Below are 16,699 nucleotides of genomic sequence, written 5' to 3'. Positions count from 1 at the left end.
GCCTCTCCACACCGTATGGTCTAGTATAAGCTATTTCACATTTGTTTATTATTTTCCGCAGGGAATGATGACACATATGTTGATTATATACCCGGTTTGTCTCAAACCCGTTTGCGAGACCTTCCAGGGATGGTTTGTACGCCGAAAATTAGATCACTTTTTCCATTGGATAGAATAGCAAAATGTCTTCTATTAACCACCACATACGAGCTAGAAGCTGATGCAATTGATGAAATAGTAAACAACACTTTTATACCTGTGTATGTCCTTGGTCCAAACATACCCTATTTCCGGATTCGAACAAGTTTTCCATCAAGCAAATCTAGTTATTACTCATGGTTAGAATCCAAACCACCAAGATCCGTACTCTACGTGTCATTGGGAAGTCTTGTACGCGTTGAAAATAATCAAATAGCCGAGATCTTGGCTGGTTTGAAGCAAAGTGGTGTTGCGTTCATGTGGGCCGCGGGTGGTGAAGCCTTGCGGCTAAGTGGTGACTATGGGAGTGACGGTTTGGTGGTGGAACGGTGTGATCGGTTGAGGGTATTGTCACATTCTTCGGTTGGAGGGTTTATTAGTCACTGTGGGTGGAACTCAACTAAAGAGAGTTTATTTTCAGGGGTGCCATTGCTTACTTTTCCTACACGAGGTGATCAAGCGTTTAATGGTAAACGCGTTTGTGAAGATTGGAAAGTTGGGCGGAGATTGAAGACTTGCAACGCGTTTGTGAGTAGGGATGTGGTTAAGGATGTTGTAAGGGAGTTTATGGGTTTGGAGGGTGATTTGAGGGCGTGTTTGATGGAACATGTGAAGCGCGTTGAGGGTATTTGTCGCGAAAGTGTGGTGGAAGGCGGACAAGTTGAGAAAGAGATCGATTCGTTCATGAGAGATTCGGAGACGAATTGGTTAATGTCTTCAAGTAATCTCGGCCTAACTGGTAGCTGTGGTGAGACATTTCGAATTTTAATACAGTTTGATAACAAATCAGTTTACACAATTTATATTTCAATATTAAAGACCAATATAGAATTACAATATTTGTTGCTAACTTCCCTTGAAGTGCTTTTGCATCCAAGAACCCATCAGTTGATTTCAAAAATTTAGAGGGGAAACGGGTCAACAGTTATCTTTGTTATTTAGTTGTCACGGTTCATGCATTTTGCTTTGGGAAAATTACACGATAGAAAATGTTGACTTTGATTTTTCCAAAATAGACATACTTTTTATACTTTTCTAAAGGGTCATGCTAATTACACACGCAGAAAATAATTTTCACACTCCTAAGCGCCGCGCTATGGCCAAAGCGGGGCGCTTAGGTCGACAAAAGGTGATACGAGGTTTGACTGACTGACTGACTGACATTGCAGAGACATAAAGGTGATACGAGGTTTCAGTTGTCTCGTGAACCCTAAGCGCCGCGCTATGGCCAAAGCGCGGCGCTTCGACCCCAAATGTTCACTTTAAAACCCTGCTCAGACTCAACATTCATCATTCGGTGATTTGTTTTTTGTCGATTTTCTTTGCTCTATTAGTTACATGTCTTGAAAAAACGATGTCGTGGTTAAGCAACTATCTTTTCGGTCAATATTCTGACGAGTCAGTTGTTCCTGATTCTTACGAGGGGACCGTTATTTCTGACTCGTATGAGAAACCGGTCTCGTCCAACTTGAGGGAGACAGAGGTTGTATCTGGCATTCGTTATCGTGATAACACGGTGAAGCTGGATTTGAATACCCCTGTGGAGGACCCTTACGCACAACAAGGTTATTCGAATTTCGGTTACGGTGGCGAGTATAGCTTTGTACAGCAGGAGTGTTATCCAAACGACAGTTACGGTTGTCAACAGAGCTTACAAGGTTATTCGAATTTCGGTTACGGTGGCGAGCAAAGCTTTGTATAGCAGGAGTGTTATCCAAACCAGAGTTACGGTTGTGAACAGAGCTTTGAACATCAAGTCTATTCGAACCTCGGTGACGATGGTGAGCCGGAGGATGTGTCTGTTGACGAGGAAGGTTGTTACCCGGTTACATTTTCGTTTGATACAACGCAGACCTTTTCGTCACGTAAAGAGTTGGTGCGTTGGGTACAAGACACGGCAAAAGACAATGGTTACCTCATTGTGATTAAGAGGTCGAATAAAAGAGGAGAGAATTGCAAGATTTGGTTTCAATGTACTTTTGGTGGGGAGCATAAGAGTATAGCTACACAGAGGAAAACGAGTAGCAAGAAAATAGGCTGCCCGTTCGAGATGATCGGGTTTTCGGAATCATCCGGAAGTGTTTGGAGGATCAAGGTGACGAAGGCGAAGCATAACCACACTCCTATTGAAAACTTCGAGGGTCACGCGTATGCGAGAAGGCTTTCTTCGGAGGACAAAAAACTGGTTAAGGAGTTGGCAGAGCAAGATATTCCCAACCAAAGTATCTGGCGAACGCTGACAAAAAACAATCCGGCTAGAAAGCTTATTCCGAAAGATATACACAACGCTGTTCAGAAGATCAACACCGAAAAAAATGTCGGTAAGTCTCCGATGCAAAAACTTGAAAACATTCTTATCGAAAAAAATTACACTTATTACATGCGCACGAATGAGATATCGAACGAAGTTGAAGCAACCTCCCCTGATGGTTGCGGTTGTGTTCGTCGACGATGGGCATTTCATACATGTAGAGCTTGGAGGTTGTTATCCAATGCCTCCCCCAAACCTACTCTGGAGAGCGAACAGAACAGAGCGCGCAACAGCCTGGCATACATTATACAGGGATCAGATCAATGCGTACGAAATGCTTACGTATCGTCCCCCTGACCTTAATGTAACCCCATATGTTCACGATGTATCTTAAATGTGTTTAATAATAATCACGTTTGTGTTTGTTCAATATATGCGTTACATCACGTTAAAAACCGAATGTCACCGACACGACCCAATCAGATTCAATACGCACTTCTACGACCCAAAATGACAATATACATCATAATACTACAATTAATGAAAAAATACGTCATGTTCATGTACGGTAGGCGGCTGATACACATAACACTACTCATAGGAGTCCTTGTGCTTTCAAACCAAAATGATACGATATAATGGAATATGACATCACACGTAACCGATTTGATCCGGAACTTGCCGTATAGTCCATATATATTAAAAAATGATGTTTAATGTAAAAAGCGTAAATTTTAGACTATTATCGACGCGTTTGTGAATTAAAAACAATTTTCAAAAAATAAAAAAAGGGCCTAAGCGCCGCGCTTTGAGCTAAACGAGGCGCTTAGGACATCAAAGCGCCGCGCTATGGCCATAGCGGGGCGCTTCGGTCCCTCGTTTATACTAAAGCGGGGCAGCTTCTCCCTCATTTCAACCAAAAACAAAAAACAACCCAAAACACACACAAGCGGGGCGATTTGGTTCATCGAATCCGGAGATCGATTTTTCAAGTTTTCAACCGCTAAAAGGTAAGATCGAACACCCTTAATCGTTTCGGTATATCATACATGTTGATATGTGTTTTGATTGGGGCGGTTCAGATCCGGCTGGTTCATGTTCTTCAAAATGAAGAACCAAAGCGCTGTGCCGAGGCCAAAGCGGGGCGCTTTGGTTCATGTTTATTTTATTTTATTTTTTATTTATTATTTGGTTAATTATTATTATTTGTTTATTATTATTTGTTTAATATTATTATTTGTTTAATATTATTTGTTTAATATTATTTGTTTGTTTAATATTATTTGTTTATTTAATATTATTTGTTTAATATTATTTGTTTATTTAATATTATTATTTGTTTAATATTATTTGTCTAATATTATTTGTCTAATATTATTTGTTTAATATTATTTGTTTATTTAATATTATTATTTGTTTATTTAATATTATTATTTGTTTAATATTATTTGTTTATTTAATATTATTTGTTTATTTAATATTATTATTTGTTTGTTTAATATTATTTGTTTAATATTATTATTTGTTTATTATTTAAATTGTTTAATAATATTATTTGTTTATTGTTTTATATTTAATTAATATTATTTGTTTATTATTTAAATTGTTTAAATAATGTTATTTATTTATTATATTTTCAACGTGCAGGGATGGATTCCTCCGATGACGAGATTGAGCATATGGAGGCTGAGGGAGAGGTGGGGGACGAGGGAGAGCCGGCATATCCGTACCTGCAGTTTCCGCAGGGTTCACGGGCGAGGGGGAGATGCGCTAGGTTGCGCACCATAGAGATTGGGGGCATGTAGGGATAGACTGGGAGCTGCTGACTACCGTGGGAGAGGTCGAGCGGGCGCGTGATATAGTTGGACTAGATACTCCTTGGTCGCGCCTATTTGAGTTAGCGATGGAGGACTCGTACCCTGAGCTTACGGTCAAGTTTCTTTCTACGTTTACATACGCGCCGCATCCGGCGGATTACGTGGAGGACCCGGATTTTCCAGTCCACGAGGTTACATTCCGTCTCGCCGGTCAGGAGTTTCAGATGAGTGTGGGGCAGTTTGCTGTCCTTACAGGTTTGTACACAGAGCCTGAGCTTGATACTGATTTATATACGCAGGCGGTTACGATGATGGACAGGCAGACGCTTATCAGTTTCTGGAGGGCCATTTCCAGGGTTCCCTTCGGGAAATCCTGGCAAAAGGCCACCACCATTAGAGACCCCTTGTACCGATACCTGCACCATGTTATCGCGTCATCTATCGCATCGCGGGGTACCAACAGGGAGAAGGTCAACCTCAGTGACCTTTTCTTTCTATACTGCCTCATTCGCCGCCAGCCCTGCGATCTAGCAGCCTGCCTGGCAGATTACTTTGCCACAGCATACCACCGTATAACAACCCTCGGTAAAACCGACACCCTCATAATAATTTTGACACCCTAATATATCTTGAAATGTATCAATATGTCTTTATATGCACCCCGTATATGAAAACCGAGCCCAAAAATAGATTGTATATATATAATAAATTAAAAACACTAAAAATTTAAGCTGAGGCGGGCCGCATAGGACCTCACCTCAACTTAACGCGGGCCGCATTAAGGTGTAACCGGACTCCGCTGAAATCTTTAGTTCATGCGGGCCGCGTATGAGTTTGTCTAAGTTCATGCGGGCCGCGAGGGACCAGGAATGTGGCGCAGCCCTGGGCCGCCACGTGGCCCAACACATGGCAAGCCTATACGCTGAACCAGCCAAGCTACGCGTTGACCCAGCGTTGACGCGGGCCGCGTAAGCTTGGCCTGTACTTGACGCGGGCCGCGTGAAGACGCGATTACAGCCCTATAAATAGAAGGCAACGGGCCTTCAGTCCGATCGTTCACTTTCTTTCTTTCTTTCTTTCTAAATTTCTGTAGTGGCGTTATTATACCCGGGCATTATACCCCCTAATTAGCGAGGTTCTGCTACGATGTAAGTATGATACCCCTGGAGACGTATTAGATACTCTGCCCGATTGATCTAGGGTTCCGTAACGGCTGTCGTGGTTCTGCCCGACGTAGTCGTTGGAACACCGTCTCGGGGAGGGTATTACTAATGTTAAAATGGGTTATTATACTAACAAACGTGCATTTATGTAAATTATAGATATTCACCAGGAAACCCTAAAGAATAACTTAAGACAGCAATGTGAGTAATCCTCTTTTTGTTAAATGTTTTTACAAAACCTTACATACTTTTCCATGCGAATAACAGTTATTGAGTATTTGTTAGAATACAATTATCGTGGGTACGTTGGGGTTTTGTATACAAAATTTGTTACCTCCTGGTTAAGGAGTAACATTTCCACAAGTCAGGACTGACAGTACCAACGGGTGATAATTGATATAACTTGGAAACAAATGTAATTGCGGGATCGCCCTCAATACTGTTCACTGTGACTTTTTATTTAAACCTGATTAAAATGGGATTCACTCACCAGTATTTCCCACTGACAAAATGTTTTTAAAACGCGTTTCAGGTAACAAAATGTGAAAGCCAAATAGAAGCTAGCTGGACAGCAATGAAAGCTTGGAAAAGTGGCAATAAAGTTACCTAAGAATAAAATGGATGTTTTTATTAAATAAATAGGATTTATTCCTATAAAATGTGTGTACTGAAAACTTGGGTTTTACCCATATGTTTAATGTTATAAAACATGGTGGTTTACTCTGATTAAATATTTCCTAACTACGGTCCTGATGAAAATTTCCGCTGCCAAATTGGATAAATAAACGTGATACCACCAAAACTGGCTCACGGCCGCCCGTTCCCGGGAACTAGGGATCGGGGGCTGTGACAGAAGGTGGTATCAGAGCTATGCCACTGATTCAGCCACAGAAGTGTTCCGCTGACATCAAAATTCAAAGTGTTAGGAAATAAATTACGAGAACACGTGCATAATTGTATTTTATTGCTATGTGTTATCTGACTATTTGTTTGTCTACAGTATGAGCGACCAAGGACCTTCTGACGCCTATCGTCAACTGTCTGGTTCGCCTAGGAGCGAAGGCACCTCCTCTTCTCAGCCTGCCCTCTCAGGGTACTCTGCTGACACAGAAGAAGGAATCTTTGTGTTTAAGGCTCAATCTGAAGAGCCATTTCCTCAGAAAAAGAGGGGATGGTTCAGTAGGGGAGCACACGAGCGTAGGAAACGAATGAAAAAGTTGCAGGAACAGCGAGTGTTAGCCGCAGCAAAAAGAGAGACTGATGCTTATAATCAAGATATGCTCAATAGGGGTATCGCCAATATCCATATTTTAGCAACCACTGCTGCTGACCCAAACCTGGAACAAATGCTAGCACCTCAACCACAACCACAAAATCCTGACCAACCCATGGAAATAGAAAATCAAATAGAAATGCCTGATTACAACCCGGAGGAGATACCTAGGGTACCTGCACCAAATCCTCTAGACCCAAACAACTACGACCCCTGGTGGGACGATGTTAGGGACTACGTGCAACAAAACCCAATACAGGAAAATGTGCCAATGCCCAACTTAGGAGCTTACCCAGGGTTAGATCCTCAAGATCCCTACAACATTAGTGATGCTATGTTAGGGAAATTTTAGAGAATCCATACCCGTACCAGGCCCCTATGCCTCCATATCAGGAACCCGTACCACAGATTCCAAACCCAGTCCTAGAACCTGCACCCCCAATGAGTGCAGAAAATGTCCAAGAACTTAGGACTTTCGGTGAGGAAATTTTAGAAAGCAGTGAGAGAATGCGACAGGTGGGAGAACGCCTCGTATGGAAATACGACGAGTGTAATATGGATTTTTGGATGAATCCATATCAGGGAATGTGATGGCAGGAACGATAGTAATAATAATAATAATAATAAAATAATATATGTGTGTATGTGTTAGAAAAAAAACACTACGGATGCCTACTATTAGTATTGTAGCTTTACATTTCAGTCGGTATTGTAATTTAAATTTCAGTACTGGTGTGTAATGATGCATACTATATAAATAGAGTAAAAGTCGCAATGCTCGACGCTTTTGGCTAAAAGTGCGTGTCATGTAATTGGCTATATTCAAATATTATTTGTGATATTAATATTTGGTAAATGTTTAAAATTCAGATGGCCGACGAGGGAAATCAAGATAATCTGAATAACGATAACCAGAGTAACATTAACGTGGTTAATGAGAATCCGGACAACAATAACAATGGAAACCAAATGGATAATAGTGTCGTTCAACACATAGTGGCACAAGGAATTATAGATGCAATGCCATTTATTATTCAAACGGTCCAAGAAGCGAATAATAAAAGTAAGCATAGCAGTAAACGACCAAGTGAACCGGAACACAGCGTGAACAATGGACCCATACTTCAAGCGCCCATTCCCAAAAGAAGAAGAACCGTGCCATATGGTTGTTCTTATAAAGAATTCTGGTCCTGCAAACCAATAGAATTCTCGGGCAATGAAGGACCCATTGCAGCCCTACGCTGGATAGAGAAAACTGAGGCTGTTCTAAAAATAAGCAAATGTGCTGAAGAAGATAAAATAATGTTTGCTTCAAATCTGTTTAAAAATGCAGCCCTAGAATGGTGGAACACTATCCTCCAGTCAAGAGGAAGTGATAGAATTTATAACATAGAATGGGAGGAATTCAAAAATATGGTAGAAAGGAAATTCTGCCCTCCCAATGAAAAGGAACAGATAGCAAATAAGTTTCTGAATCTTAGAATGACCGGGGTAGACAGTAAGGGTTACACTACCACATTCTTTGAATATGCTAGGATAGTACCAACCCTTGCATCACCTGAACCGGTATTAATCTCCCATTACATCTGGGGATTAATTGGAGAAATTAGACATGTAGTCAAGGCAGCTAGACCCCAAACCATAGAGGAAGCTGTAGAACTAGCCAATACCTTGACTGATGAACTAGTGCGAACTAGAGAAGAAGATCAGAGGAGAAACCTAACCCAAAGGCTTACTCAAGAATTCCGTTCAGGGAATTTTAACCGTAGGAATGTAGGTTCTACCTCATCACCATACTGCAGAAACTGCAAGAAGAAGCATTCTAGAAGATGCTCTACTTACTGCAATTACTGTAAGGTGCCAGGGCACAAGGAAGAAAATTGCAGGAGAAAAACCAGTAATGGAATGTGTTACAACTGTGGAGAAAAAGGTCATATTAAGACAAACTGTCCAAAACTGGCTCCAGCTGAACGGTCGATGTGCTATCTCTCTTCTGTAAGGTGCTCTCTCTCTTCTGTAATAAGTAAAAAGCGGTCGATCTTTTTTTAGGGAAGGGAGACGTACCCTCGACTGCAGTCGAGGCTCATGATGGAAACGAGGGGTGGCAGAGCACCCCGATAATGATAGCTACAGTTTTGAGTTCTCAAAACAACAGGATCGACCTTTTGAGATTAAAAAACAATGGTGTAGCATTTCTTTTTTATGTCTCAAAACCGCCTTTCTTTGTCTTTTGTGTTTTCTTTCCTTGTGATTAGTTGCTTGTTGAGGGAACAAAAGAATTCTATGACCATCTTGACTTAAGACAAAATGATTTCTTTCAAGATCAATATAGGGTACCATTTGAGACCAGTGAACAACTGCTTTAAAAGGCCGTAAATCATCAATAAGAAAGGAGTTACATCATAACGAAAGACCGAACCCGGACCACAAAACCATGCTCTCGTTGAGCGAGGGCCTGCACTCACTCCGTTCACCTCCCCTGAAGGTATAGAGCGTTGTCTTTTTTTGTTATTTTGTTTTTATGCCTTCAGGGGAAGAAGGGAAGGTGTAGCCAGGCGAGGGAAGCCCCGAAAGGCTTCTTCGCCGGGCGGCTAACAACAGCAGGTAAAGGTCTAGAGATTTCATCTCTCTCTCTGCCGGTTGTAGCCAGGGGAATGAAGTTCGGATGATCTTCATTCTCCGGGCGGCTAACCTCTAGTGACTTTGTATTAAAGCCGGCTGAAACAGAGGGCTTGCTTGTATCCCAAAAAGAGGAAAGCAAGCCCTCATGCCTGAAAGCCGGCTAAAGAGGAAAAGTCACAGAGAAAGCCTAGCCTCGAGTCCGCAATTCGTTTACGAATTGAGTAAGGACTCGCCCTTAAAAGAGGGGGTGGGGGTTCGGGGGAGGGGGAGATGAAATCTCACCACTCCAACCGGGAAATCCCTCCGAAAACAAAAAAACAAAAAAAACAAAAAGACAACGCTCCATACAATTTTTCAGGGTATAGAGCCAATGGAACCTCCAAATTCCATATGTTCCTTGTTCTAACTCCTTAATCATTCCTTTTAATTTTTCAGTATCTTCCTTGATTACTGATTCTTGAACTTTCCTAACCTGATCGTTTAAATCTACTTGTAGCTTTAATTTAAGAGAACGTACCCTTTTTGGCTTTTCGTGATACTTTCGACTTAAAGCATCAGCCACCACATTGGCTTTTCCTGCATGATACTGGATATCACAATCATAATCACTAAGTAATTCCATCCAGCGTCTTTATCTCATATTCAACTCTTTTTGCCTTACGTCACCGTATATTAGAAGAAGCTCATAAGTCTAAATATACAATGCATCCAGGAAAGTGATAAAGTGTACCAGGATTTAAGGAAAATTTTCTGGTGGATAGGAATGAAAAAGGATATAGCAGCTTATGTTTCTAAATGTCTAGCTTGCTCGCAAGTTAAAGTTGAACATCAGAAACCCTCAGGATTGTTGCAACAATTAGAAATGCCAGTTTGGAAATGGGAATTGATAACAATGGATTTTGTTACCAAATTACCCAAAACAAGAAAAGGTAATGATACAATCTGGGTGATTGTAGATAGGCTAACCAAGTCAGCTCATTTCCTATCAATGAAGGAAACCTTTAGTATGGAACAATTAGCCAAATTGTATGTAAATGAAATCGTTTCTTTACATGGCATTCCTTTATCAATTGTTTCAGATAGAGATAGCCGTTTTACTTCTCATTTTTGGTCAAGTTTCCAAAAAGCAATGGGAACCAAGTTGAACTTAAGCACAGCTTATCATCCTCAAACAGACGGGCAAAGCGAAAGGACAATCCAGACGATGGAAGACATGCTTAGAGCTTGTGTAATTGACTTCGGAGGTAATTGGGACGAACACTTACCTTTAATAGAATTTTCTAATAATAACAGTTATCACACAAGTATCAATGCTGCACCATTCGAAGCACTTTATGGACGAAAGTGCAGAACCCCAGTCTGTTAGGCAGAAATTGGGGAAAAACAACTATCTGGACCCGAGATAGTACAAGAAACAACTGATAAAATCATTCAAGTCAAGGAACGACTGAAAGCAGCGCGTGATCAACAAAAGAGCTACGCTGATAACAGACGCAAACCATTAGAATTTCAAGTAGGAGATAAAGTGTAACGTTCCGCATTTTTGAATTTTCTATTTATAGCTTTATCAGTTGTACTTTCCAATTTTAGTCATTTGTACTCTCGTTTATTCCCAATTTCATTTCGAGACTTGAATCATAATGAAAAATGCATTGTTATGATCATATGCTTGTTTAATTTCTATGTTATGGTTAAACACGTTAAAACACGTCAAACTATGTTAAACACGCAAAAACAGTGGAAAGATATTCTAATCTTGGCTCTCGATACAAGTAATATCAAGAGATTACCCTAAACCGAACAAAAATCGGGAATTCGTACGTTAATTCGGTAGTTTACCAGAAAATTCGGGTTGAATCGAATAATTACAATATTTATTAATATTAAATAATTAATTACTATTTTAATAAATTAAATAAATAAATTATTTATTTATCATATTTTATAAAATAAATAAATAAAAGGAATTTTTTTAGATATTAGTTAGTTATGTTAAATTAGTTAGGAAATCTAAATTCAACCAAGTTAATTTAACAATTTAACTTACTCCTTAAAGTTGGGGGTCTACTTGTGTAACTATCAGAAACATATAACAGGGACAATTTGTGCATTTATATTAGAAACAAGTTATTGAGTTAAAAAGGAAAAAAAACGAGTGAACCGGGACTCGAACCCGGGTTCCCAGCCGTCACACAACCACAACTTGACCACTCGGCCATGTCTTAATATTGTTTATTATACACAGCCTTTAATCATTTATCCGCTGATTTCGTTCCTTCCTTTTTGAAACCTTAACCGCCAATTGTTACAGCAACTGTTGACTTTTATCTATTTTAAGGACCAAATCAATTACCGAAACATAGAGCCTTTCTTAATCTGACTCACAATCATTCCTTTTTACGACAATTCGCAAATCATGCGAATAAATCATGGTTTCGTTTCCGAAGTTACGAGATCGTTTCCATAATCCTTGCGAGACCCGTAGCCTATAAATACCGAGCCACCCTCACCTCTCGTTCACACCTCCCTCCTTCCCTCGATAACCTACACACTACTGTTCATCACCGTTCAACACACCACCGGAGAAACCAAGCACGTCGCCGGAGTTCAAAGCATCGCCGGAGATCGGAGCTCGTGACGAACACACCACTGTTTTGCCGGAGCCTCGCCTGAAACCACCGGAAAGCCGACAACCACCTCCGTCTTCGCCGGAGAAGACAACACAGTCCGGTAACCCTCCCCCTCTTCCGGTTCTCTTTACATCTTTCTTTCCTTCTTATTTTTTTTTACTGTTATTATTATTATTATTATTATTATTATTATTATTATTATTAGATTTAATGAACAGATTTATTATATTCAGAATTTTTACTTTCAGATTTAATATATCATTTAAATCAGAAATTATTTTGTAATCAGAATTTTTACTTCTGTTTTATTTTCAGAATTTTTATCTTAATAATCTGAATTATTATTTATGTTATAAATCAGAATTATTATTTAAAATGATATTCAGAATTTATAATTTATATTTCTAATCAGAAATTGTATTACTTATTTAAAACAGAAATTATATTATTAAATCAGAATTTCCTATTTAAATCAGAATTTGTATTTTTAATAAATCAGAATTTATTTATCAATTTCCAGAATTATTATTAAATTAATATTTAAACAATCTGAATTATTATTTATTTTCAGATTTATTGAATTGTTATTTTCAGATTTAATATATTATTTAAATCAGAATTATCATTGTATTATATCAGAATTTGTATTTTTGTTTTATTTTCAGAAATTATATTTCAGAATTATTATGTTATAATAAACAAATCTACTATATTATTTAGATTAGCTACAATATTTTATAAAATAATCAGATCAATTATCTATAATATTTATATATATATATATATATATATATATATATATCAGAATTTTTATTTAATCCAACATTTTGGTAATAATATTTATAATACTTGGTAAAATCAATATTTATTTTACTCATTTATTTGTCATATATTTCATTAAATATAAAATATAAGGCATATGATTACTATTTAGAAATGTTAATTTTATTTTTCATAAATGCCTTGTTACTTAATAATCTCTAAATTCCCAATACTTAACAAATTCTCGAAATTAATAGGGTAATCCTCTTGTGCACATCCTCTTGGGAAATCTATTATTCTTAACTTTATTCCAAGAAACGCAACGCAAACTAAGGTGAGTATACATGACCCATTTTCTATTTTCCACTTTTGGGTGCAATATGTATTCTATATCAAACATTACAATCACATCAAACATTTTATGCACACTCTATCCTTACTCTATGTGATACATTTTAATCATGTTAGACATGTTATGCTAATGTAAACATTCATGACTATGTGTTCATTAACTTCGTACAAGCCTCCCCTAACAATGGTAGCGCTATAGGTTGAGAAACGCCCCTCCTGTTCTATGAGCAGGTATTGTTAGGTTAAACTATGTCAACATACTCAAACTCGTTTGGGTACACTTTAATTGCGTTAAACTTTGGTTTGGGCACATAGAGTAACATCGTTTCGAGTATACTGTTTACATGATATTGTATTTCACATTTGGATATGAGCAACATTTTTAAACACGTATTATGCTATGTATGAAAACTTGTATACTCGCCAACATGCTTTTGTTGACTTTATTTTAATACATATTGCAGGTTGATTTATCAAGATACAAGAAAACAAGCTAGGATGACCTAGAAACTCATTTTAGAAATAAACTATTGTCGAATTTATATTTGGATGTTTGAAACTTTGTATTATCCTTTAGAATCTAATAAAATGATTTAATTTATATTGTCACATTTAGTGTTATGTTGTTTTGAGCAATTTGTTCGTCTCATCCCGATGTTTCGCCATCGGTTGGGGTGTGACATAAAGTATTATTAAAAGTCTCTCCTTGGAAAGGAGTAGTAAGATTCATCAAAAGAGGAAAGTTAAGTCCCAGGTATATTGGACCTTTCAAGATTATTAGAAGAATAGGACCTGTAGCCTATCAGCTACAACTGCCAGAGGAAATGGCAGGAATACATGATGTATTTCATGTATATAATCTCAAAAAGTGTCTAGCCGATGAATCACTCTTAGTACCTCTTAAAGATATAGAAGTAAATGAACAACTCAAATTTGTAGAGAGACCTCTACAGATTGAAGATAGGAAAATTAAGAATCTCAAGCATAAGAGATTAGTTCTGGTCAAAGTGAAGTGGGACTCCAAAAGAGGACCTGAATACACATGGGAGCTTGAGTCAGAAATGCAAAAGAAATATCCACACTTGTTTCAGTAGATCTCGAGGACGAGCTCTAAAACAAGGTGGGGAGGATATAACAACCCTCGGTAAAACCGACACCCTCATAATAATTTTGACACCCTAATTTTGAAATGTATCAATATGTCTTTATATGCACCCCGTATATGAAAACCGAGCCCAAAAATAGATTGTATATATATAATAAACTAAAAACACTAAAAATTTAAGCTGAGGCGGGCCGCATAGGACCTCACCTCAACTTAACGCGGGCCGCATTAAGGTGTAACCGGACTCCGCTGAAATCTTTAGTTCATGCGGCCCGCGTATGAGTTTGTCTAAGTTCATGCGGGCCGCGAGCGACCTGGAATGTGGCGCAGCCCTGGGCCGCCACGTGACCCAACACATGGCAAGCCTATACGCTGAACCAGCCAAGCTACGTGTTGACCCAGCGTTGACGCGGGCCGCGTAAGCTTGGCCTGTACTTGACGCGGGCCGCGTGAAGACGCGATTACAGCCCTATTAATAGAAGGCAACGGGCCTTCAGTCCGATCGTTCACTTTCTTTCTTTCTTTCTAAATTTCTGTAGTGGCGTTATTATACCCGGGCATCATACCCCCTAATTAGCGAGGTTCTGCTACGATGTAAGTATTATAACCCCTGGAGACGTATTAGATACTCTGCCCGATTGATCTAGGGTTCCGTAACGGCTGTCGTGGTTCTGCCCGACGTAGTCGTTAGAATACCGTCTCGGGGAGGGTATTACTAATGTTAAAATGGGTTATTATACTAACACACGTGCATTTATGTAAATTATAGATATTCACCAGGAAACCCTAAAGAATAACTTAAGACAGCAATGTGAGTAATCCTCTTTTTGTTAAATGTTTTTACAAAACCTTACATACTTTTCCATGCGAATAACAGTTATTGAGTATTTGTTAGAATACAATTATCGTGGGTACGTTGGGGTTTTGTATACAAAATTTGTTACCTCCTGGTTAAGGAGTAACATTTCCACAAGTCAGGACTGACAGTACCAACGGGTGATAATTGATATAACTTGGAAACAAATGTAATTGCGGGATCGCCCTCAATACTGTTCACTGTGACTTTTTATTTAAACCTGATTAAAATGGGATTCACTCACCAGTATTTCCCACTGACAAAATGTTTTTAAAACGCGTTTCAGGTAACAAAATGTGAAAGCCAAATAGAAGCCAACTGGACAGCACTGAAGGCTTGGAAAAGTGGCAATAAAGTTACCTAAGAATAAAATGGATGTTTTTATTAAATAAATAGGATTTATTCCTATAAAATGTGTGTACTGAAAACTTGGGTTTTACCCATATGTTTAATGTTATAAAACATGGTGGTTTACTCTGATTAAATATTTCCTAACTACGGTCCTGATGAAAATTTCCGCTGCCAAATTGGATAAATAAACGTGATAACACCAAAACTGGCTCACGGCCGCCCGTTCCCGGGAACTAGGGATCGGGGGCTGTGACACACCGGCAGCTCCGCGGGCGGCTGCACACTGGCTCATACATCACCGCCATTGCACGCTCGCTAGGGATCGTGCCCGAGCATGATCCGCTGCTGTCCGATCCGATCCCGTCATCCAGGTTGGGTCGCGCGTCAGTATCTAGCATGCAGATCACCCGTACCTTTGATGTTGGTCTGAGGTTCAAGGGTCGTGACGAGCTGATTTGGCAAGCGGAGGTGTTGCCGGAGGTCATCCCGGTTGTTATTGAGGTGAGGCCTGGAGTGTTAGCCCCTCCTGATGTTCAGCAGGCCGCTCGGCAGGCTCAACTACAGGCTCTGGGCCTCGATCAGCCTCAGGACGAGCCTCAGGCTCAGCCTCAGGATCCGGCTCAGGAGGAGCAGGTCAAGGATATCCCATTACCACCAGTTCAGCCAGCTCCTGAGCCGCCACAGTACCCGCAGCACGTTTACGCTGACCTGCCTCCGGCAGCGCGTGAGGTGGCTCGGGACTTCGACCGGCGCCTCAGACGTCAGGGCGCACGCATTGACTGGATCGTCGAGACGCTCGTTGATCTACGAGAGCTCGCTGGGTTGCCTCCACTTCCCCTCCCACCGTCCCCACCGCACGAGGATTAGTACCTTACTTTGTTTGTTTAGTGTTTTGTTATGTATTATGTACTCAGTTGTACCTTTTTGTTTTGTATTGTATGTACAAACTGATATACACATATATATATATATATATATATATTGCAGTTAATCTTCTATTTACATCACGTTGGTTTTGGATTGTTTACGTTTAATTCTTATGGCTTTCTGTACATTTTATTTAACGTGTTCGTTTAATTTAACAAAATAAACAACGTTAAGAACTTATATTATACACATTCTATAAAAATAATGACATAATGACGTAATTATAAAATAACTATGAATTATATGTAATAAAAGTAAAATAAAAATTTTTCCTCCAAAAATCTCTACCAAACTAATTCAACCAAAAATCCCTACCAAACTAACCCACATCAACCCACATCCCATCTGTATAAAAAAAAACATCCAAAGCGCCGCGCTATGGCCAAAGCGTCC

The 16,699-nt window shown here is 39.3% G+C and overlaps 1 protein-coding gene across 1 annotated transcript; it reads left to right on the top strand.

Annotated features, from left to right (window-relative positions):
* The first annotated feature begins 129 nt into the window (after window positions 1–129).
* LOC110901945 (UDP-glycosyltransferase 87A2) lies at window positions 130–4,254 on the top strand. Its single transcript, XM_022148697.1, has 2 exons — window positions 130–946; window positions 4,097–4,254. Exons 1-2 carry the CDS (start codon window positions 130–132, stop codon window positions 4,252–4,254), a joined length of 975 nt encoding a protein of 324 aa, XP_022004389.1.
* The last annotated feature ends 12,445 nt before the right edge of the window (window positions 4,255–16,699 follow it).

Source organism: Helianthus annuus, chromosome 13, assembly GCF_002127325.2.
Source record: "Helianthus annuus cultivar XRQ/B chromosome 13, HanXRQr2.0-SUNRISE, whole genome shotgun sequence".
In the NCBI taxonomy this organism is placed as follows: Eukaryota; Viridiplantae; Streptophyta; class Magnoliopsida; order Asterales; family Asteraceae; genus Helianthus; species Helianthus annuus.
The sequence above is the reverse complement of the archived record's forward strand: the minus strand, read 5'-3'. Positions and strand labels throughout refer to the sequence as shown.

Bases quoted from the DNA above. Each gene is read 5' to 3' on its own strand.
- LOC110901945 (XM_022148697.1), top strand. From the start codon at position 130: ATGGTTTGTACGCCGAAAATTAGATCACTTTTTCCATTGGATAGAATA. The intron at 947-4,096 runs GTGAGACATTTC...TTCAACGTGCAG, and splicing joins CGGCCTAACTGGTAGCTGTG to GGATGGATTCCTCCGATGAC.